This window comes from Vigna radiata, unplaced genomic scaffold (assembly GCF_000741045.1).
Source record: "Vigna radiata var. radiata cultivar VC1973A unplaced genomic scaffold, Vradiata_ver6 scaffold_149, whole genome shotgun sequence".
Classification (NCBI taxonomy): Eukaryota; Viridiplantae; Streptophyta; class Magnoliopsida; order Fabales; family Fabaceae; genus Vigna; species Vigna radiata.
The window spans coordinates 87,690-113,175 of record NW_014542731.1 but is presented as its reverse complement, the minus strand read 5'-3'; the positions used below and the strand labels follow the sequence as shown (position 1 = coordinate 113,175).

General features: G+C 35.0%; 2 protein-coding genes across 5 annotated transcripts; one reads left to right on the top strand and one right to left on the bottom strand.

Moving 5' to 3' along the window:
* Positions 1 to 253: 253 nt before the first annotated feature.
* Positions 254 to 790, bottom strand: LOC106780620 (auxin-induced protein 15A). The gene has a single exon (XM_014668914.2). The coding sequence runs from the start codon at positions 722 to 724 to the stop codon at positions 452 to 454; it is 273 nt and encodes a 90-aa protein (XP_014524400.1). The 5' UTR covers positions 725 to 790; the 3' UTR covers positions 254 to 451.
* Positions 791 to 18,162: 17,372 nt separating this feature from the next.
* LOC106780626 lies at positions 18,163 to 19,450 on the top strand. 4 transcript variants are annotated; one of them, XM_022777052.1, is made up of 3 exons: positions 18,163 to 18,307; positions 18,410 to 18,454; positions 18,720 to 19,450. In XM_022777052.1, exons 1-3 carry the CDS (start codon positions 18,203 to 18,205, stop codon positions 19,101 to 19,103), a joined length of 534 nt encoding a protein of 177 aa, XP_022632773.1. In that variant the 5' UTR covers positions 18,163 to 18,202; the 3' UTR covers positions 19,104 to 19,450. The 4 variants fall into 4 exon arrangements, with proteins under 4 accessions (XP_022632773.1, XP_014524407.1, XP_022632772.1 ...); XM_014668921.2 differs by having other exon boundaries at positions 18,717 to 19,450; XM_022777051.1 differs by having other exon boundaries at positions 18,386 to 18,454.
* Positions 19,451 to 25,486: the final 6,036 nt, after the last annotated feature.

The window sequence follows — 25,486 nt, the reverse complement described above, 5'->3', positions numbered from 1 at the left end:
GTAACAGCAGGCCAGCCATTCATAAAAGAAAAGAAATGCTGATGTAAAGCACACCTTTATTTTTAACACGAAGTACCTCGTGCCATGCTTTTTCATTTGTTTCTTCACAATTTATTTGTCATAAAATTCACAAAATCAAATGTATACTTGAAAAAAATATTACTTTTTTGGAATATAATGAATTCTTATAAGAACTAAGTCTTGCTTTTAAATAGAATTCAACCATAACCATAGAAAGAAGTGAAGATTTGGATTAAACAGGAAACTGCGAAGGAACTGCTTGAGTAGTTGAATTCAATTTAGTTAAACAAAAATATTATATACACTGATTTTGTCACTACTTTTCTTTGAACTCTTTCTAGATAAAGTAGATGTTTACAAGCTCAGCAGATGCGTATTGTGAAAAATGCCTCTACTAATCTATGTCAGTCGATTAAAGTGAGATTTAAGGTCAATTCAAGCAAGAAGTTATACTTAAGAAGACATCTTCACTGCAAGGAATTGTGAGGCCACCCATTGGATGATCATATCCAAACTCTTCCTCAGCTTTACTCAACAAGTCTTGGAACGATGGTTGATTCAGGTATGACACAGGGATCACGAAACGCTTCATTTTCTCTCCGACATAGACTGCAAGATGGCCCTTTTGTGCATCCACTGCTTTCGAAGATGCTTGATTTGCTGCAAATAAGGCCTTTTTGATAATAGGTAAACGGAAACCCATTGCTGTATTGATTTGAGAAGATAACTGTTTCAAAAGAAATCTCTAAAATTTTGAATGCTTTCAGATATGAATGATTTGTGTTGATCCTAATAAGTGAATATATATAGATAAAACGTTATGAAAAAACTATGAATTGGTTACTTGAATTATTGGTGAAGGAGGGACATGGGACCAAATAAGAGACATGGCATGTGGTGTTGTCTTTGAGGACTTTCATTATCAACATATGGTATGGCTCGTTTTAAGGATTAGAAAACTCAATGGAAGTGCATAGCTCACCTACCTCAATAATGATCGACAAATTACCCACCTGATATAACCTCATGTTTGTCCATGCATTGCGATAAAGCTTTCATACTTTCAAATGTTTGAGATGACAGTTCTATTCATCAATATATATTTCTGATGTATCATCAAATAATATCATATGATAGGTAGCAACCATATTAAAAGCTCTGAATAAGTGTGTGGACTTAAAAATAGAAGCAACATCAATAACAATCATGCGGCCTCACTATAACATGTTAGATTCATTCTTGAGAAAATTATAAAGACAACACCAAGTGGCCATGTCTTTCACTTGGTCGACTTAGCCCTATTGAATTGAATAGCCCTCCTTCAATAATTCATGCAGCCAACGGTTTCTTATCTATCCGTTTCTCTATATATATTCATGGCTAACCATTTTCGGTCAACACAAATCATTCACATCCTAGAGCATTCAACACTCAAGAACTTATTCCCAAGACTTTTAGTAAACCATTCACATCCCAAATCATCACAATGGGTTTTCGTTTACATGGTATCCGAAAGGCGTTGTTTGCAGCAAATCAAGCATCTACAAAAGCAGGGGATATGCCCAAGGGTTATCTTGCAGTCTACGTCGGAGAGAAAATGAAGCGGTTTGTAATCCCCGTTTCATACTTGAATCAACCTTCATTTCAGGACTTGTTGAATCAAGCAGCGGAAGAGTTTGGATATGATCATCCCATTGGTGGCCTCACAATTCCTTGCAGTGAAGATGTCTTTCTAAGTATAACATGTTGCTTCAGTTGACAAATAGTAGTATGCTTTTGGACGCTAACATAGATTAATGGAGACACTTTGTACAATAGACGTCTTCTCAACTTGTAGAGATCTCCCTTCTCTAGATCGAGAGGGGAAAGACCATTCAAATCACAAATTCATATTCCTTAGAGCATACACACAAATCTTCTGCTCATTGTAATGATTTAGACTTGTTTCATACAATTCAATTTTTTCTCTCTCCAACATTTGTGCCTTACTACTTTTCTCTTCTATTCATTTATGATTTTGATACCTTTAGCTTGTATTGCATAATACATAATTCATAACCATGGCTAACTTTTCTAAAGTTTTGGAAATTTTATCGTTTCATGTGCATGCATAATACTGCTAATGCATAGCTGAATATCTGTATTGGGAATGATGTATGGTTCTGATACCTTTAGCATGTAATGTATAACTCATAATTCATACCCATTTGACTAAATTAAGTAAGTAATTGTTAACAAGTGTAATATTGTACAATGATCAGTTCACACAAGGGATACACTGATATGCACGACCTATAGGAAAGATATAAAGGAAAATAGTATATAAAAGTGATACGGCCAAATATAAAAGTAATACAAAACTTACTTTATAAGTTTTTTTTTAGGTTAATATGACATGATCAAAATCTATCTTAAGGAAGTTGGTTGAATTTATTGTAGTATCTATATATTATAATTTGATGTAAGGGTAATTAGCTTCTACCTACTTCCTAAAATGGCTTCCTTTGCATTGTATTTTTTTGACACTTTGTAAGGGTAATTACCTTCGATGTTCAATCCATGATGGATGTGACAATTATGGGAACAAATCTTTGAGATTGGCTAGTGAAACGTATGAAAAATGTGTTGTTCCTCTCTACCTTTGTTCACTAGGATTAAAATTCACATCCTTTGCACAATGACCCAATACAACCATACAACAAAGATCAATAAACCTAAACATATCTCTACTTGAAGCTTTTGTAAAACTACATTACATGCCATGCTCTAAAGTTGATATTCCTCTCTCCAAGTAGCTACAATTTCTTTTTCAGCAAACAATGTAATTTCATAAAAGGTATGGTTGGAAGTCTCATGTCGACTAAAGATATAAAACTAATTTAAAGTATATAATTAGTGAGTGTAAATCTCATTTTACAAGTCGGTTTTGTGAGGATGAGTTACGCTTAAAATCCACTTTTTAACATGGTATCAGAGTCATTATTAAAGTTTATCCTAACGAAATTTGTTGTTTGTTATAGTGTTGTCAAAACAGGACACTCAGTCCGGCCCACAACGAGTTGGCTCACTTAATTATAATGTTTTTTAAATGACTAACCCAACAAAAAGTACTTATTACAAAAAACTAGGTGGACTGGTGAGTCAACTTGGCCCACCATAGGTTCAACTCAGATGAGCTGGGTTCTTAGTGAGCTGAGTTCAAAATTGGCCCGTATTGAAATTTCAAATTTTTTTCAACCCAACCCGATTCAATGGTGAGTCAGGTTTGCTCACGGGTTCTAATCTATTTTGACAGTAGAGTTTGTTGAATATATTATTCCACATACTATTGGACCATTCATTGTGCTATACACAAAATGTATGTACCTTGACATGAGGAAAGTGGGTTGAAAGTCTCACGTAATAAGACCAATTTAGAGAATATATGTGAGTACAAACTTCGCTTTACAAGTCGGTTTTGTTAGGCTCAAAGTTCACTTTTTATCAACTACAAATTGTACCAAGAGGTTAAATTCTAGGAAATCAAATTGATAAAATCTCTTAATACAATATTTTTCCAACCTTAAACTCACTCTCCCTGCTTCCTAATCCCTTTAATAACCCATACCTTCCTCTAGCAACAGACAATTAATTTTAAACTGGTTCAGTCTTAATAAAAACAACCTTAGGATTGCACATCCACAGCTTTTAAAGAAGTTCGTTTTTAAACAAACGGTGTCTTTCTGATTCCAGGTAAAGGAAAACCCATAGTTGTTGTTTGTGTTTGTGAAAAGACCTGTGAACAAGCCTCTAAGTGTTTCAACTACAAATGTTTTATGATATCAATGATTTTGGTTGTCTCAAATGCTTGCGTCGGCGAATATATATATATATATAAAAGAAATTATTTGTAAGAGATGGTAGCCTACATGAATCAGAGAGGTGAAAGAACTGTTACTAAAGAATCGTGGGGCCAACAGAGAGACAAGGGCATGCGGTATTACCGTGGAAGACTTTCTCCTCTGATTCTGCTTAAAATATAACAGATGCATTCCTCAGACCGTAGAAACATAATGATCTATGAAATTTCTTTATCCCTTGCTTTATTCATCACCCACAAAATACATTCCAGCTGTAATCCAACATAATGTGAGAAAACATGTTTACAACATGTCTATAAAATAAGGGAATACCAATTAATGAATGAACAGTTAGGATTCACTTAGGCACGTCTCTTTTAGTTACATATGTAGCTTTATGTTGGTAATTGTTAGATATAGTAGGGTTTCACACGTCCATTCATCATTATCCTTCATAGAGGCACTCAAGACAACACCATGTGATATCTCATGTGAAGACCCTCCATCCTTTAACACTAATTATAATCTTCTAAGGGATTTGCGTTTCCTTCCCACAGAATCTTGAAAACTATATATATACACTATATGCCATTGCAATCCTCAAGTTTCAACGCTTATTAGATTTTGTTTCAAATTTTGAGATTGTTCTAATTTCTTCTTTTAATCACAAAAAAATGGGTTTCCGTTTACCTGTTATTCGACGAGCATCATTCACAGCTTCAAAATCTGTAGCAGTCCCAAAGGGCTACCTTGCAGTGTATGTTGGAGAGAAACAAAAGCGGTTTGTGATTCCCATATCATACTTGAACCAATCTTCATTTCAAGGCTTGTTGAGTCAAGTTGAAGAAGAGTTTGGATACAATCATCCTATGGGTGGCCTTACAATTCCTTGCAGTGAAAATGTCTTCCAACGAATAGTTTCTTGCTTGAATTGACAATATATCTCACTTTAGGAAACTAACTAGATTGGTGGAGAAATTTTGTACAATAGGCATCTTCTTAGCTTTTTAAGAGGGATAAGAGACAGAGTAACAAAATCAAATTGTATATATAATTCATTTGTTTATATTGCTTGAATTCAATTCCTGAAGCAGCTCGTCCGTATTTTCTGTTTCAGTTTCAATCTGCACCTTTCTCTCGAATGGATGATAAATTTCTCACTTTACGAGACTAACACAGGTATAGTGGAGACATTTTCTACAATAGGCATCTTCTCAACATGTAAAGATCTCTCTTCTGTAAAAAACCTTTAGAAATATCATATACGTTGTGCATTATTAAACTGAGTAACAGTTCTTTCACATGGAAATCAATTATCCCTCTGTAGATCTCTGCCTCACTACCTTTGTATTTAGCTTCCTTGTGTGATCGTTATGATAACTTAGCTCGTATGGTATAACTCTTATAGTCATAAGCGTGACATTTTTTTCATTAGATAAACTGATTAATAACAAGTGCAAAGTACAATATGACATATGCAGTGATATACGCGACTAACAGCAGCAATCACTGCTTAAAAAGATAAGAATAGCTTAATAGGATCTAAATTTTATAATTATGTAAAAGGGTAAGACACATGCATAGCTATGCCGCGCAGTCCTTCCTCGGAATCTACATCCCTTTGCCCCCTAATGTTAGTATTTTGCCCTCGCGGTGGTCGGCACGTTGCCTTGGTTGCTGTCATTTTGGCTGCATAGGTGGTATCTTCCTCTTTATCGTCGATTGACTTCGCTGCAAAGGAATTGTGAGGCCACCATGAGATGATCATATCCAAATTCTTCCTCACTTTTATTCAATAATAAGTCTTGGAATGAAGGATAGTTCAAGTATGACCACCTATCATAAAGTGTTAGATAAACTTTAATATAGAAGTTTATTAATAATTTTATTTGAGTCTTATTTTATTAATTTGAATATAGTAATATTTAGTTTGATTTTGATATACATAATAATTAGTAGTTTTTATTTTTTATTTTTTATTTATTTAAATACAGTATTATTTTATTTGATTGATATAAGAAAGAGATACATTGTTTTTGTGTTAAGTCAGTAAATATTGTGATTTTAGGTTTTATTGTTTGCATTTAGTTCAAAGTTTTATTTCCACCTATTTAAAGACCATCAAAGATTTAATAAAAATCATCACAGTAAATTGAAGAGTCTTATATGTGTTACTTTTTTTTTAACATAAGCGCTTCATTTTTTTTCTCCAACATCGACTACAAGATGGCCCTTTATGTGCATCCATTGCTTTTGAAGATGCTTCATTTGCTGCAAATAAGGCCATTCTGATTACAGGTAAACGAAAACCCATTGTGGTATTGAATTGAGAACATATTTTAAGAGAAGTTTTGAGAATTTGGAATGCTTTCGGATGTGAATGGTTTGTATTGATCCTAAATGCTTGAATAAGTTAATATATATAGATAAATGGTTGGGCAAAAACTATGAATTGGTTACTTGAATTATTGGTGATGGAGGAATATGAAATAGGAGAAATGGGACCAAATGAGAGACATGGCATTTGATGTTGTCTTTCGAGGATTTTCTTAATAATCAACGTATCATATTAAGATGTAGATAATAGAAGTGACCCACCTTCTGCGTCAATGAAAAAGAAGTGTAATTTGATCTTGTCGACAATAGCTTATTCTGGGAGGTCTCACCAAGGAGAAATAAGGTATTGTAGCCATTAAGTTCTTGTCTCTTATTTGGTCTCCTCACTCTTATTGTAGACTTTTGCTAATTTGACATGAGTTGCAATCTGATTGTTTGTATTTATTTGAATCTAAAGAAAAATGATGTTGAATAAATGTGAAGATAGAAAAGGAGGGATACACAAGTCTATGATGCCATAAAGCAGAGGAGTCTGTGTGGATAAAGTGGACGGATGAAGAGTTTGCTGGGCAGAGATAGAGTCCATCCACATATGAGCCATTATGGGTTGTTTGACAAGTTTTTCACATAAAAAGAGTTTGGCAAGAAAACAACAACAAAGTTAGTTTGTTTGGTGAGTTGAGAGAAAAAGAGGATTTTCTGTTGCATGGAAGGAACGCACAAAGTATGTGGGAGGGATAAATCATTAAATAAAAGTGTTCCAGAATGAGAGGTGTTTAAACCTGAACGGTTATCCATAAACAATGAGTCTGGACCCATATACGGATGATGAAGCGCGAGATTGGCAAGATCATTGGTGACATGATGCGTCTATGGACATGAACCTAGAAGAGGAACAAGGAGGCATCGAGACACCTGACGCTGAGACAAGACATGACCCTTGACATTGCACCACTGACAGCGACCAAGAAACGGTTTGTGATTGCCAGAGCATGAAGTTGATGATGCAGAAAATTACCCAGATCGAGTTGTATCATAATGGTTGGGTCGAGCTTGTGCATTCAAGGATGTCATATCATTGAACAACAGCAAGGGAGAGTTCTTGAATGAGCATCTTCTCGAGGTGGTCATCAAAAAGAATGGTTGCATTGACGCTACCAATGATAGTTTTGTAGCCGTCGTCGAGGCCACACAAGACATGGTCAGTCATGTCTTCAACAGAGACAAGAGAGCCAAGTGAGGCAAGGAGATCTGCAGTTTGCTTCAGAGAATGCATGTAGGTGGTGATGGATTGGGTACCTTTGGACGCCGTGTGGAGACGCTCTTTTAACTGCTTAGGTGGTTGCACTAGAGAAGAGTTCAGAGATCATGAGAGTGGTGAGGAGAGCATCTTATATAAGACGATCCTGTCAATGCCAGGGTTGATAAACAAGACTCAAAGTTGGAGGTTCAACGGTGGTGGAGACCATCGTCGTCGACACATGAAAAGATCCATCTGGATATTTGAGAAGATCATAGCCATCAAGAAGAGCTTCAACTTGAAGTTCCAAGGTGAGGTAATTAGAGGGTAGAAGCTTTGTGACACTGCTGAGGATGATGCAAATGAAGGGTTTTGATGACTCATGAGGGTTGCTAATAGATGAAGAGTTGTAGTTGGCTATGGGAGGCAAAAAGAAAGGTAGGAGCAGCATCTTATGTGTTTGAAGAAAAAAAACGAAGAGGTTCATGTTAGGCTGATACTATATAAAAGGTATTTGAATGAAATAAATTTTACAATTAAATTACAGTAGTATAAATATACAAATTGATAACCTAATTGGAAAGACTAAAGGAATCAAACTCAACCTAAATAAAAGGAAAGTTGATATATAAAAATTGGTTAATAAAAACTAATTATTATAATTTAAAACTAATTATTATAATTGAGAATAGAAAGATTTGAGTTCCATTTTTATTTTTTACACTTGTTGAATTTTAGATTTGATTTTAAAATTAAATAAATCGTTTTGAAATTTATAAATTTTATTAAGTATCTTAATAACTGTTCAGCTAATGCATAACCCAATTTCTCTATTGGGAATGACATTCTTTTGGATCACGAGACAGGATTGATTGACAATAAACGAAAACGTCTTTTTAAATTCATTTTATTTGAATTATAATTTTTGTAAAAAAAAAAACGTTTTCCGTAAGTTTTGGTCAATTTATTTGCGAGTTAGGGACAGTTAGCTTACGTGAGTACCAAAGGAAGAGACTATTTTAGTGGATAATTATCAAAATATTTTGTCCATAATAAGAATATGTTATAACAGTTAATATTTTTAATCTACCATTGTTTTTATATATTATTTTAAAGTATAATTATCTACATGAATATAATAATTAGTTAAATTATGTTAACGTATATTTTTATGTATTTATGATCGATACAACTTATGAAATACTTTTTTGTATATCAATTAATTTCTAATTCTTACAATTTTATAAAAAAAATAAAAGCTACAAAGTGAAAATATAAAAATAACATACAATTTATTAAACTATTTTATTGATGAAATGGGTATAAATTAAACTAAATAAATAGATTTAGAAAATCTTCTCGTTAAAGATTTGTAAGATACACCTTTATACCTTATCTATACAGGATAAAAATGCATAAAATGGTATAGAAAATAATTTTTTATTTTAAGAAAAACAAAAGAGAAGCAATTTTTTTATGTAGTAAAACTTTTCAAATTAATAAAAAAATCTGAAATAATAATAGAAAATTTGATTATAGGAAGTCTCAAGCTATTTGAATGCGACGTTCTCATAAAATTAATTACTTTTATTTTCAATATGAAAAACGCCTTATTTTTATATAGTAAATAGATGCATATTTTTTTTAGAAAAATCTCAAGCAGCATATTTTATACCAAATTAACTTATCCATAATATACATGAAATATATTTTACTTAGAAATTCTTTTAAACAAAGTGTAATAATGTACACTTAAAAAGAAAATACACATTTAACATAATTGAAAAGTGGAATCTAACAAAAATAAAATCAACACTAGTTAGTTAACAATATAGTATTTTCATCATGCATAATATAATATTTGCATCGCGCCTGTTCTCAACTATATACAATAATTTCATTGATATGATATCCCTAGTAATAATCATGGTAATTTTAAGATATTATTAACCAAACATAAACAAGATACTTAGGTATCTCGTAAATAGAACTTAAATTTCGATTATTTAACATTTATAAAGATTAATCTGTGAAGACTATATTTCAAAAGAATAAGCTTAATATATTATATAGTAAATATCAATAGTTGGATGTTAAGTATCATGTTTCCATAACAAAAAAAATTAGGTATCATTTGCCCTAGCGTGCCAAGAACATTAATATATCACAAAACTTAGCCAAAATTAGCTACAAATCATCATAGCTAAAATTGTCACTAAGCTAATGGGTTAATAATTCATAATTGAGACTTATCTAGGTAAGAATCCATGGTCGATAAAATACTCCTATTAATATTATTTTAATCGAGCTTTTAACTTTTACTTTTACATTAATCATACTTTGACCAAGATCTCTGACTCAAAGCATTGACTTGAGCATCACAGAATATTTTGCAGCCACTTCATTCACTTATTTTGTAGATAACAAGTAGGAGAAGGACGAAGGAGGTTTATAGGACAAGTAATGAGTACAAGAAGTTCGTGAAGTGGAAAAAGACTCTTTGTAGGGCATCTTTAGCTCTGTAAGTACAACTAGCACCAACCGTGGGGTCGATTAGTATTATGTCAAGAAGAATTTGTTGTTTGAAGAAAAAGAGTATAACAAGCATGGTTTCTACTAGGATTAGAGTTATTGGATAGGTTGGCCCTTCTACAATTGACATAACAACCATCCTTAAAGCTCAAGCAAGGATGCAATATTGATTTCAAGAAGAGAAATCCTAAAGAGATGGGAACTTTAAAGGAGGAGAACGCTAGGTTAAGGTAAAAGATTGAGGTTGATGTTATGGTCGAGAAGGAAACAGAGAAGAAGGTTGCCCATAATGCAGCCTTAGTGTTGAAAACCCCTCGTACCTACCCTGCCCACGGGAATGAGGCGGAAGGTGAATACCATCTCATCCCAAAGTCTCACTACTCTTTGGTAGTGGGTGAGAAGCGTCGTCATTCGTTTATCGACAATATTACCAAAAACCCTCTTCCAAAGCACTGGAAGTCCTTAGCTCTGGATCGTTATGATGGTACCACAGAACCAAATGAGCACATCTCTCTTTATGTCACCTAAGTCGGCCTATACAAGACCAGTGACATTGTCATGTGCAAGGCCTTTTCCACAACTCTCAAAGAGGCGACCCCTAGAGTGGTGGACCAGTCTCACTCCTTAATTTATTGATTGCTTCGACACCTTGACGAAGGCTTTCACTGTCTAGTTTGCCACAAGCTATTGCAACAACGTCACATCGTTGGCTCTCTTGAACATCAAGTAGGAGAAGGATGAATCATTGAAAACCTTCATTGAAAGATTCAACAAAGCTACATTGAATATCAAGAATTCGAATCCCAAGTTATGCTTCATTACATGATTATGACACTGAAGTTGAGATCGTTCACTAATGACCTATGCATGACACCTCCAACAAACATGCAAGAGATGAGGCTCAAGACTACAAAGTTCATTCGTCTAAAAGAGGTCAAGGAGTATCGTATAGTGAGGGCGAAAATAATGTACTCCGTTGAGAGGAAGGGTAATAATCGGGACTCTGGAAGGAAGAACAATCCCTAGTACAAAGAACCAAGGTCGACCAAGTTCTCGCAATATACCCCGCTTAAGGTCCCCAGGTCACGAGTATTGGAGGAATCACTTCAAGTCGACCTCATCCCTGTACCCAAGAAGTCCCAGAACCCGCCAAACACGAATATGACTAAGTATTGCAAGTATCACCATAATAACGATTATACTATTGATGAGTGCACTGCTCTTTGCCACAAGGTGAAATAGGTGATTCGTGTCGGGCACCTGAAATGATTTGTATGGCAAGATTATGAAGGGAGTTCTCGCTTCATGTACAAGAGTTATGATGACCGTAGAGATGACCAAAGAGAAGGGAGAAGAGATAGAGACAAGAACAAAAGGAAGATTCGGTCAAACAAAAAGATAGAAGTTTCGGCGACAAGCCTCCCTCGAGATGCACTATTAACATTATATTCGGAGCCTTCAAAGGAGGCAGAGCGATGTCTTTAGTGAGAATGAGGCACTTGAGGACGATCCAGTCAACGAAAGCGGTGTCCCAAAATTTTTTATGTAAGAGGATGCCACCCATCACATTTTCTAACATGGATTTTCAAGGGGTGGGCACAAATCAAACGATCCCATGGTGATTATAATGAAAGTTGAGAACTTTGTGATCAAGAAGATGTTGATGGATCAAAGTAGTTCATGGAGAAAAAGTCTTTATCAGAGAGTACATTAATTTCCACACAACCTTTAGAGATGGAAGGTTGACCAAGACCACACTAGTCAGGTACTTGGTTATTATCGCAAGTACGTCTAGGACACCCATTGCTGAATATTGTTTTGAGGTCAGAAGAGCACAAAAAAAAAAAAAAAGAAAACAACGAAATGATTGTACTATTTTATTGAATTGTCATACCCATTCCACTCTCAACCAAAATGGAATCAAAAGGAATGTACAATCAGAGATAAGAAAAGAACAGAATTATATTCAAGATCCCAGAATTCTCATACCCCTCCTTCTCACTTTCTTTCTCCATATATTCAAGATCCCTTACATAAAATCCCTCAGGATTATATTTCAAGTACGTGGCCTAGCCCCACGTCTCACTCCCTGACTTTCCGGGTTGTAAGTAACTACCCCATCATTTTCCATATTTTTCCCCTCTATTTGTATATTTACAACATTATTTTCTTCCTTATCAGATTCTGCAGCTGGTACATTTATTACATTGCCTTCCCCTTTGAAAACAACCTTGTCCTCAAGGTTGATGTGAGGGAAACTACTTTTAATAAAATCGATGTCCTCCCAAGATGTATCCTCATTGTTGCAAGGATCCCATTGGACCAAAACCTGAGAACAGAACTTAGAAACTTGTAAAATTGTTCTAGTTTGTAGAATGGCCACAGGCTGTAAGATGGGACCCACTTTAGAAGTTGTAAGAGGAAGTGGCATATAAGGCTTATGGCTTTCTCCTTTGAATGGTTTCAGCTGAGAAATATGAAAAACTGGGTGAATACGGGCAGTCTCTGGAAGCTCCAATTTATATGCAACAACACCCACCTTAGCAACCACCTTAAATGGTCCAAAATAACGCATAGACAATTTCTGGTGCTTGCGTAAGACCACTGAATGTGGTCTATAAGGCTGTAGTTTGACCAAAACCAGATCACCAACTTGAAACTACATATCATACCGCTTTTTATCAGCTTGGTGCTTCATACGCTGCTGAGCTTTGGACAAGTTACATTTCAATTGGTCTAAGAGATGGTCTCTCACAGTGAGTTAATCTTGAATAGCAGTTGGGTCGGTTGGGCTGTATTGATAATGAGTTAAAGTAGGTGGGTCTCGTCCATACAATGCTTTGAATGGTGTCATACCCAAGCTTGTATGAAATGATGTGTTATACCAATACTCTGCCCATGTCAAATGTTTTAACCACAACTTAGGATTTTCAAAAGTGAAACAGCACAAGAACATCTCTAAACATTTATTCAAGGCCTCAGATTGGCCATCCGTTTGCGGATGGTACGCGGAACTCATAGCTAGCGTTGTGCCCAGCAATTTGAATAAGTGTTGCCAAAAGGAACTGGTAAAAGCCTTATCGCGATCCGACACGATGGACTTTGGAACACCATGCAACTTGACGATATGTAACATGAAAGCTTTAGCAATGATTTTGCTATTGTAATCTGACTTTAAAGGCACAAAATGACTGTATTTGGACAGTCTATCAATCACCACCATAATAACTGTGAACCCATATGAATTTGGCAACCCAGTGATAAAATCCATAGCGACATCATCCCACACTTGCTAGGGTATCGGTAGGGGTTGTAACAAACCCGCAGGGAGTGATTGACTCACTTTGGCCTGTTGACATATAATACACTGGTGCACAAACTTAGTAACGTCCTCTCGCATTTTAGGCCAATAAAATTGTGAAGAAATACGGGCTAACGCTCTGGCAATACCAGCATGGCCCCCAATCGGGGAATTGTGATATTCTAGAAGCACCTTGTGAATCAAAGGATTGGGTGATGGTAACACTAGGCGATCCTTCCAATAAAGCAACCCATCTTGCAATTTGTAACGCGTATAAGGAGGAGCATTGGCTGTACATAATTGGATTAGTGCATGAAAGTTAGGATCAACCTGGAGAGCATGCTTTAACTCAAGTAAGAATTGGGATTGAGGCTCGGACCAAGCCATAAAAAAAACATGTGACAACGCATCTGCAACCATAATAGTTGTGCCTGGTTTATATTCAATAGTGAAGTCATAGCCCAAAAATTTATGAAGCCAAGCTTGTTGCTCCAGAGTATGTAAGGACTGGTTAAGCAAACATTTTAAACTTTTGTGATCTGTTCGGATGATAAACTTATGTCCCAACAAATAGTGTCGAAATTTGGCCAATGCTTGAGTGATAGCTAACAGTTCTCTAATATAGGCGGACTGTTTCTGCATTCTAGGGGCTATCTTTTTGGAGAAAAAAGCAATAAGGTGACCATTTTGACTCAGCACTGCACCAATTCCAGTCCTTGAAGCCTCAGTTTCAAGAGTAAAAGGCTGGGTAAAATTCGGAAGAGCCATGACAGGAGCGGTAGTAATGGCTTGTTTTAATAACTGGAATGCATTCTCGGTAGCAGGATTCCAAGCAAAAGCTTCTTTTTTTAGCAAATCAGTAAGGGATGCTGCCACGGTAGCATACGACTTGATGAAACATCTATAATATTCGGTGAGTCCCAAGAAACCCCGAAGTTGTTTAATATTCTCCGAACGAGGCCAATCTAACATCGCCTGTACTTTACTCTTGTCCATCGCAACACCAGAACCGGAAACCACATGTCCCAAATAGTGTACTTTGCGCAAGCCAAAAGAACACTTAGAAAGTCGAGCGTACAACAAGTGTTCTTGTAAAGTTTGCAAAACTAGTTCCAAATGAGTTAGATGTGTCACCCAAGAAGGGCTATAAACTAGAATATCATCAAAGAAAACAAACACATATTTGCATAAAACCGGTTGAAAAATGTGGTTCATCAAGCTTTGAAAAGTGGGTGGCGCGTTAGTGAGGCCGAATGGCATGACCAACCATTCGTAATGGGCATGATGTGTGCGAAAAGCCGTTTTATGACGATCAGCGGGTTGAACCAAAATTTGATGATACGTGGAGTGTAAGTTCAACTTTGAGAAATATTGTGCACCATATAGCTCGTCCAATAATTCATCTATAGTGGGCATGGGGAAACTATCCTTGATAGTTACAGCATTCAAGGCTCGATAATTCGTGCAAAACCTCAATGATCCATCCTTTTTCTTGACCAACAAAATAGGAGATGAGAAAGGACTCGTGCTAGGTTGGATAATTCCCTGCTCAAGCATTTCAAGAACCAATTTTTCAATTTGCTCCTTTTGGTTATGAGGATAGTTGTAAGGACGAACTTTAACTGGTTTAGTGCCTGCTTGTAACGGAATAGCATGGTCTTGTGGTCTTGGCAGTGGCAGGCCTGATGGAGGCTGAAAAATGTTTTGATACTTGTGTAATAATGCTACCAAATCAGGGGATAAGTCAGTAGGAAATTGAATAGGCAAGTTGTTAGAAATCTCAGGCTGCACTAGCTGAATGGAAAAACATTCCGCTATAGATTATGTACGCTGCATTCGGCGCATATGATGTAATTGAATTGGTTGAGGTTGGATCATATGTTCCTCTTGCAAAACCACAAATTTATCTTGCTGAAAAAATTTAAGAGTAGACGTGGCACAGTCTGCAATGTGCAGACCAAGAGTAGCTAACCAAGAAGACCCTAAAACAAGGTCAGCAGTTGAAACCGGAAGCAAATACACGAGAACAATCAATTGATGACCCTGAATTGTCACCTCTAGCTGTTGTATCAACCCCTCAGTTGTCATGGATTGACCATTGCCGACAAAAACTTGAAAGCCAGTAACAGGTTCAATTGGGAGCTTTAAAAATTGAGCAATGCGAGGTTGGATAAAGTTGTCAGAACTGCCGCCATCAACCAAAATCTTAACGGCAAGAGGACCAATATGTCCAGTGAAGCCAACGGTGCCCACACCACCAACGCCTTTCATGGCATTGAGTGAAAGATGATGTTTAGGTTTACATAATTCCCCCTTAGTTTGTAATAAATCAGGGGGATTGGGTTCACGATTATCCCTTAAATCGTCATCAATTAATTGCAGCAGCATCATTTGACGATTGGGACACTTATGATTAAAGAAAAATTTCTCATCACAAAAATAACAAAGGCCTTTTTCTCTTTGAAGTTGCATTTCTGCGGGGGAAAGTTTTATTATTTGATGGTGTTTGTTGGTTTGAGACAAAGTTTTAAGGTTGGGATTAGGAAGTAAAGGTGGTAAGGTGGATTTAGGTAGGCTAGAAGAGGTATCTGTCTTGGTATTATATGAGGTGCGGTAAGGAGTACTGGGTGAAGGTCTAGGTAGGTATACATGGTTCTTGGTTGCACTGGGGGGTTATATTTTTCCTTAAACAATTTGGCTAAGGCCACAACCTTGACCAGGCTAGGCGGAGATAAAGCCATAACATCCTTGCGAATCTCAGTTTGAAGGCCACTCAAAAAACAATCCAATAGAGCCTCATTATTGATACTAGACACATGATTAACTAAACCAATAAATGCTTTGTAATACTCACCAACAGTACCAGTTTGGTTAAGCTTGAATAAAGAAGCTAAAGGACATTCATATGCAGTTGGTCCAAAATCCAGTATTAAGGCCTCAATAAACTCGTGCCAAGAATGGAAAGGAGTGGAGCGTTGCATCATTTGGAACCAAGGGACGACGTCATTCTCTAGATGAACCGAGGCAATAGACAATCGATCAACCTCATCAATTGCGTAATACTCAAAAAACTGTTCAGCCTTAAATATCCAATCCAAGACATTGTGACCATCACAGCACGGAAAATCGAGCTTCACGTTTCATATCTGAAAGGGCGGCCGAGACGAGTTCGAGGCACCATGGACGGACCCGAAAGAGGACGCATGACGCTGTAGCAGAGTCTCCAAAGCCTCGAAAATTTGATTGAATATGGAATCATTGGCTTGCACCACTGTCTCAAGGCATTCAAAACGAGCAGCATTCACCGATTCCAATTTTGCCATCTGATTTTGGAGGTCTAAGTAATACCTCTCCATGGTTTCAAAATGTCGTTTAACCACTGCTTGGAGATCCTTCAATCGTGTGTTTTCTGCCATGGTCAATGAAAGCACCAATTGTTATGAGGTCAGAAGAGCACAAAAAATAGAAAACAACGAAATGATTGTACTGTTTTATTGAATTGTCATACCCATTCCACTCTCAACCAAAATGGAATCAAAAGGAATGTACAATCAGAGATAAGAAAAGAACCACATAACAGACAGAGAGGAAGATACCAGAATTCTCATACCCGCCCCTCTCACTTTCTCTTTCCATATATTCAAGATCCCTTACACAAAATCCTTCAGCATTCTATTTCGAGTACGTGGCCTAGCCCCACGTCTCACTCCTTGACTTTTCGGGTTGTTAGTAACTACCCCATCATTTTCCATATTTTGTTCCTCTATTTGTATATTTACAACATTATTTTCTTTCCTATCAGATTCTGCAGCTGGTACATTTATTCCAAATATGTTGGGAGTGGTGGTGTCCACCCACACTTAGCTATGAAGTTTCCCTCGACATTCGAAAACATCATCGCAGTTTACGAGGACTAAAAGACCGCTAAGTAGTGTTACATCACCGAGTCTACATCTAAGGAGTGGACTCGGCTAATGCCATTATAATGGGGAATCTCAACCCCTATTAGAAAATGATGTCAAGATAGAAACAGTTGGAAAGACCAAGAAGATAAACATTGTAGTAGAAGAAGGAAAAAGCTTGATAGGTTATGTTTTTATCAACAATGTCGATCTATTCACATTGACAATAACCAACCTCCCAAGGATTGACTAGATGGTAACTTCTCATCGGCTATCAATCTTTAGCCAAGCAAGAACATTTAAAAAAAAAAAAAAGAAAGTTGGGTGAAAAAAAGAAGATACACGAATATATATACTATTAATGTGTTGTCGGAAAACAATTATTACTAACTAATTTGGACTGTTTTCATATTATTGTCGTAAGTAATTCTAATTATTTTTTTTAGTGTTACTTATTCCGTCTTTTATCCTATAATATACTATTAATGTGTCATATACATTATATTTTTTTTTTCTTTTAGGTCTTTAAAATTCAAGAAATTATGGATGATGTTTCTATATAAAATTAAAAAAACTCTTTAAAAGGTAAATTATGACTTTAAAAAAAACAAAATTAATATATTCCCACTATTGTAATTTGATACAAAAACTCATTATAGAAAAAAAATTTATATGCATTACAGGAAAACTCAAGTGCATCATGAACATAAATCGTTATTTGGTCTCTCAATAAAAAAATAATTGATACACAGTTAGGAAGCTTTAATTTAATGATTTATTTTTCTAAAGAATATGTGTATATGTATATATACCAATGAATATTTCACTTTCTTCATAATAAATATAAATTTATTTTATATATTAACTTATTCAAATTGTAATATCACTATTTATTAATATAATATCATAAATATTTAAAAAATATGACGCGCGTGCAATAGTGGTATAAAACGTTACGCTTCTCTCTTTCTGTTTATAAAGAATGGCAGAAGAATTACCAACCGCGATTCCGCAATCGCAAGGAAGCTCCATGAAGAAACGGCCTTCGAAGAACGACAAAGTGTGGCTGGAGGATTATCTCCACTTCCTTCATTCTCGGCAAACGCTTCACCTAACAATGAATCAACTTAATCAGGTTCCATTCGTTCTATGAACTTTTCAATTCTCATTTTCGTTGTCAATTTTCTCTCAACACTATGCATTTCATTGTTAGTTTTTCTTCCTCCTACTGTCACAGGTCATCCGCATTCATGGCTTCAAGAAAATCCACAACGCTCCCAAGGTTCTTTTCTCTATCAAGCTAATCATAACTTCCGTTTGGTTAGTAACAAAAATTTGCGGGAAAACGTTGCCTATTTTCACCGTTTTCTTCTTAATTTTTATTCCTCACTTTCTTTTAAATTTAACGCGCTTTGAGATTAGAAGTTCTAGATTGCTTGGGTAGTTTAGGTCTCTGTCCGCAAATCTTCGAACAACAGGAGATGATTATCGAATAGGTTTTGGTTTTGAGAAATTGCAAAAACCTATCTGGATTCCGTTGGCAGAAGGTGCTGGTGGAGGCGGTGGAGTCGCTGGATCTCGTAGATGTGCCGCGTTCGACCCTGCGTGACAGCGTCTCGGCGTTTGCGGCGGTGGCGTTGGAGGAAGTGGTGGCGGATTTGGCAGAGCTCAAATGGCAAGAGTGCTGCGTAACCTCCGTCGAGAGAATAAGTTTCTCCGAAGGCAAGAGCGCGTTGCCTGCTTCCTCTGATGAGAGCTTCCGAGTTACGAGCCTGTCGAAGAGTATGGACGAAGTTCGTAACCTAATCCCTGAAGATTCCCGGAGAAGCCTGAAACCAACAAAAATGGTGCCGAAGCGTAAGAGGAGTAAGGTTCCTGCTTCCGACTCTGTTGCCTCAACTGTAGATTCCGCTTCTCTCGCTTCCTGCTGAGTCAATGAGTGAATATGCTCTATATATGAGTAAAATGTTAAATAGGAGAATGGATACGACACTAGATATGAATGAGTTCCAGTGTCAGGATATTCTGAACGGGTCTCACCAAAATGGCAAGTGTTTTCCCTTTGAACTGTTAGCCTCTCACTGCCATTTTATTTGCTTTCTATCTTCCAAATTCTATATTAAGGCTTGGAGAATTTGCAGATTACACACTATTAATACGTAAGGCTCAAATTGAGAAGATAATGACTGTAAAAGAGGCACTATAAGATGTTTGGAATTGGTGTCTGGCCTTAAGGTGAACTTTCACAATAGTAAAATAAGGGTGATAGTCACATCAATCATTGAGAACTCTTATTGCATCATTGCATTTACCATTTACGTACCTTGGAATAAATGCGGAGGGCAATCCGAGGAAATTAAGTTCTGGTAGCCAGTTCTGAACAAAGTTTTGAAAATATTAGCAAGAAGGAAAGGAAGATAGTTTACTTTTATAGGAAGAGTGTGTTTATTAAAAATCTATTCTTACAGAAGTACCAATTTTTACTTGTCACTCTTTATATTACCAAGGTAGGAGCTGAAATTAGGAAAATGTAAAGTACACTTTTGTAGGGATGGAAGATGGAAACTAGAAAGATAGCATGGGTTAAATGAGAGGATGTTCGTGAGTGATTTGAGTGGGAAAGGGTACAAGTAGATATATAAATTCAAGAATTAGTAGGAATTACTTTAAATAAAGAAAAAGGGGATATGTGGATATGGAATGACACTGAAACGGTAATATACACAGTAAAATCGGCCTACAACAAATTATAAAATTGCAGGGGAGGGGAGGATACTGACATGTTTAAGGAATTTTGGAAAATAAAAACACTTCCTACGACACAATATTTTTCTCAGAAGTTGATAATAAATAAAAGACAATTTAACTAAAAGAGCAATTGCAATAAGAGATGATTTGTGTCATGTGTGGATCGCTGGTGGAAACATGTCATTTGTTTTTTACCAGCAAAATACTTAACCATGTATGTAACAGGTGCTATAACAGGATAAATAATACTATTGTCTCCCATTGTCAACCTAGAAGACATTTCCAAAGTTTTAGTTATCAACAATTTAATAACAAATGAAGTAGAATCTGGAAGAGTCTATGGATGGCCTACATTTGGATATTGTGGGCACATAGAAAATTTGTTCTTTCTAGAAATGGGAAATGTTGATGCAGAGGAGGAAGTTTTTACTATAGCATATATGAATGTGTGGACTTGGATTAGAAACAAGTACCCCAACGTAAATTTTTCCTATTCAGATTGGTATCTTAATCCGGTTTGCTATATAAGATCCATGTATAAGTATATATGAAACACACAAACCTAAAAGATAAGCAAGGAGACAACCTGTAGTTTACAAATTTGTGAATTGGGGAGTTCACATGTCAGTGATAGAAGAAAATATAAGGTAGATAGAAAGTAGAGTCACAATTTAAAAAGAGGGGTTGATCGGAATGAGCGGGAAACATAATATAACTAAAATCTGGTTTTTTGGAGAAGGCTTGTTGGTTCTCATTTTTGTTTTCAGGACAAAGAAGAATACATATAAAAACTTGTGCAACTTGTGAATATCATGTTGCTGTGGTATGGTATCCTTGCTGTTGCAGCCACAGAACAACATCTAAGACCATATAGTTGATTTAAATTAGTGGAATTTATCAGTACTGCTTCACACTATTTTGAATACCCAAGTACTCCGTTGTTTATATATATATATATATATATATATATATATATATATATATATTTCTTTTTCTTTTCTGATAAAACAAATTTTGACCCAAAAATCCATTTAGAAGAGAAAAGGTTTACAAGTTAAGATTTGTCGTGAGTTACGATTGGGTGTACCATTTTGATTCCTTTGAAACAATGTCCCTTCTCCAAATTTATCATTAACAGAAAATGGAGAAAGTTGCTCCATTATAGTGATTATGGTCGAAACAGCATGTGTTAATACAAGACTTGTATATGTAGGTCTCAATGCAATAGATGGACTTGCATCAACGATTGTGTATTCCTTGCATAGTGACATTCTTGTTATTAGTAGTTCTGAATTCTGATTATGATTACTTAATTAGTAGACATTATGATTATGTAATCTCATACAAACTTAAACTTACATCTAAAACTAGAAATAAGTGACATGCATAAATCCAGACGCACAAGTATATGAACATAATCATACAAACGTACACGTAATTATATAATCTCAGTTCCACCAAATATTCTTATTTGTATTTTGGCTGAAATTATTTGTAAGTTTTAATTCAACAAAAAAAAAAAACTGCAATTTATAGATTCTTTATATTTAGAGCAACAATCATAATGTTTTCAATTTAGATGATAACATAAACTAATAAAGTCATACGAGACAATTAATTTCATTAGACAATTCATTAGTGGAAGGATTAAATTAACCTTTATAATTGTTAAACATCTTCACCGTTTCCAAAACTCTCGAAAGACCTTAGCATTCATGACTTGTGTTTGCTAAGTAACAATACTTAAAAGCCAATGAAATCATTGATCTTTGCTCGAACTTCATTCAAATTTAATTTGCAAAGTAAAATGACTCAATTAGGTTAAGAGCAGCGACATCAGACCCCAGTAACGTAGTCTAATGTTCGCATTGCAAATATTTGTTTAAGATATGGGCTTATAGAAAATAAATGTATTATATATATATATGGTGTAAAAGTAAGTCTCTGAGAAGTATATTAAAAGTAAAAAGGATTTATAATATTGTAAGTAGTGAAGGATAATCATCCAATATACATTTGCTAATATATATTTTTCATTTGCGTATAAAGACAAAGTATTCGATGTAGGGATGAAATAACTAGAATTAGAAGGGCGGACATCAATAAAATATGGTATATTTAGTTTGAATAATAAAAATTTAGTTTTAGAAACAAAAATGAATTTGTAATTAATTTGAGAAAAGTAAAAATGAAAAAAATTAACACTAAAACCAAGATGGTAAAAAAGATTATAATCCAAAAAATGATTATTTATTAATTAATTTATGCTTTTGGGCCTCTGTTTGCTATTTACACACGGTTTTGAAATGGGCTATTAGCCCAAAACTTAACCTTCACATTTATAGCTCTTGTTCTCTCTCTTCGCACCCCCACCATAGATCTCTCCACTATTGAACACATGTGAAGTCGTCGCCTGCATGTCCTTATTCTTGTTCCACTAATCTCCTTGCCAGCCGTCACAAACCGGTAGTTGTCACGAACTATATGATTTATATTTTTCATTATGAATAGAAAAACCTGAAAATAGAGTTAATTCTTGTCGGATTATTTTTCTTCAAAACAAATATTTCTTTACACAACAGAAAATTATATAACCTGATTTACCATTGTAAATTAAAAATGTAGGAGTTAGATTAATCTTTATGGACCCACATAAATATTTTCATAAATATTTGCCTAATGAAAAAGATATAAAAATTGTGTTCAATGGAAAAATAAATATTTTAAAAATTAAATTTATTTGCACGTAATAACGTTAGAACGAACATGGTAGGTGTTAATATATTTCCTATATATAACCAATTCCCAGACTAATAATTAATTTAACCGATAATTCATTTTTCCTTTATCCATTTACAGTGGTTAGACTTGCAATATAAAATAACACCCACTTTAAACAAACAGCCATGTCTTAAGAATGACATGTCAAAATAGCACCAATTTACGTGTTAAATCCTAAACTTTAAATCCGATTATTATGATATGTCAAAACAAAAATTTAAACTTGGAAAAGTTATATAATCTTAAAAAACAAAATCTAAAATTGGATATGGAATAAAAAAGAGTACCCACTCTAACCAAACAGGAAGAAAGAAAAGAAATGATCTGTATTCTCTACCTCTATCAGATGACAGAAAAGAAAAAATAAATGGATCCCTCGTCGGCTCTTCCTACTCTGATCTATACTTTATACAAAAGGAAAAAACAAGAACTAACTCTAATGTCAAACGCAACTTTGTAGACCATGGTTCAGCTACTCGAAACCTTCAAGCCTTCGTTTGAGTCTCTAATACAGCTTCGTTTGAGTGCTAATATATCCCTTTTTCCCACGTTTCACTTCTTCCGTACTTTGTGTTTTGATTAGGACAACCCAGCCCTTAATTGACTAGGGGCCATCTTAAAAATAAGATAATTAGAAAATTATAAGAAAGAGGTTAAATCCAAAATATGCAAAATTAGAGTCTATTTAAACAAACATAAATTTTTTATTTTTCTCCAAGAGAAAGAGAGATAAATTATTAAAAAGACACACTTATATATTAAAAACCAAAATTAAACACAATTTTACAAAATTATTATTTTTAAACCTTAACAAAAATCTACTCTATTTCTAATTATGTACAACCCAAAAGAGACTAGGAAAAATTTTTGAGAAAGAAAAAGAGGGATAAACATTGTTAACAATGTGACATCTAACAACTTTAAGAGATATGATTGGATCTAAAGTTAAAACAGTTTCCACTCAATTAAAGTTAAGGAAATAGGATGAGTGATCAAGTCATCAAATATAAATCAAATCACCAACACATAAAGAAAGAACATAACGTATATCAAATCGAACAACAATATAAAGAGTTAAAATAGTTACATTTAATCCCAGTAAAGAAGCATTTAGCCGCTCATAATAATGATTCCAAGTACAAGCATAAGGAGTTGTTGTCCACTTCTCATGGTTCACCTAAAATTTGTTATAATTGATGTTTAAAAGTTCCTAGAACTAAGCTACAAAAAAAATCATAAAAATAACATAGCAAGACTATGTTTTTATAGAAATTAAACGTGTTGTTTTAGTTCCAAAGGTGTTGGTCATACTTTGATATGTCCTCCCTATGTAGGTTTTCTCCATTCTATTATCTAAAGTAAAAGGATTTGTTTCACTAAGAATTATGTCAAACTCATATAAGATAAGTGTCAAAGTCAGAAGCAATATTAAGTAAACTAGACACTTATTACTAGAGCAGTCAAAATGGGTCACAATCCGCGAGCCAACCCGGCCCGTCACGGGTTCAGGCCAGGTTGGGTTTGAAAAATAGAACCCACTTATGTGCGGGTCAGATTTCAACCCGTCTCATTTAGATCGAACTCATGCAGATTGAACCCGTGGTGAGCCGGGTTGGCCTACCAACCCACCTACCTAATTTTATTTTTTTAATTTATTATTTTATTTATGAAACCCTAAAAACACAAATCACTCTCATGATACTTGCTCTCATTTGACGGTGCTCTTACCCTCACTTCACTGAAATTCTTCAAGGAACAGGTAAAACACCCTTCCTTTTTTCTTCTCTTTTCTCCACATTTTTGTTTTCTCACTTCTCTTTCTTTTCTTTTTTCAAAAACCCTATAATGACAAAAATAGGGGTTTGCGAATTTGTTTTTTGTTCTGGGGGATTTGATGACATGGAATGATTTTTTCATGTTCTGACATGCTTGTATCAAATTTTGTTCATTTTATTCAAATAATTTGAGTATACATTATTTGAACAAGCTCTTTTTGATATCTTTGAATTTGGGAAATTATGTTACAGGTTAAACTATTAATTTTTTGTTGATGTTGTTGAGTACTGGTTCTCTTATTTTTTACTAATATTTTTTTATTGATTGTCGAAATTGTTCTGATATTAGAAAAATCTTTATTAGTGAATTTGGAGACAACAAGAACAAGAGTCAAGGGTTACAACAAGAACAAAAAATGATGAATATAAGAAACTTATTTGTATGTTTTCTGTGTTTGTTTTTGAATGACATTTGGATTATATTGTACTTTTTATTATTATTTTGAATTGTCTTTAACATAATTTTTTGGAAGTGAAAATTTTTTAAATTTAAATTATGGAAAGTTTGTATTTTTTTTTATTTCTTAAAAAATGTAATTAAATGGGCTAGTGAGCCAGCCCGTTTACCCACCAACCCGTTGTGGGTCGAGCCGGGTTCAAGTTTTTCTGGCTCGCTAATAAATGAGTCGGGTTAGGTTGGCTCACTAAGTGACCAACCCGTGGTGGGCTGGGCCGGGTCAAGCCGGGTTACCCGTTTTGACAGCTCTATTTATTACCATACCCTAACTTTAGCTTTTGGTTTATCCCTAAACAAAGCATAATCATTTCCATATAATGGTTTCTGAAAAATCTCACAATGTGGAATAAGAACTCATTCACAACTATTTGATCCAAATTTAAGGGAATGTAATCACAATATTGACTTGAATATCAAGGATAATCACTCAAGACACAAACATAGTTCATACTCATACGCTAGAATCAAGATATAGTCTCTCAATGAATCTTTG

Coding starts and splice junctions, on each gene's coding strand:
- LOC106780626 (XM_014668920.2), top strand. CDS start 18,203: ATGAAGAAACGGCCTTCGAAGAACGACAAAGTGTGGCTGGAGGATTAT. Junction 18,308..18,385: donor CAATGAATCAACTTAATCAG/GTTCCATTCGTT, acceptor TTTCATTGTTAG/TTTTTCTTCCTCCTACTGTC. Junction 18,455..18,716: donor AAATCCACAACGCTCCCAAG/GTTCTTTTCTCT, acceptor TTCCGTTGGCAG/AAGGTGCTGGTGGAGGCGGT.
- LOC106780620 (XM_014668914.2), bottom strand. CDS start 724: ATGGGTTTCCGTTTACCTATTATCAAAAAGGCCTTATTTGCAGCAAAT.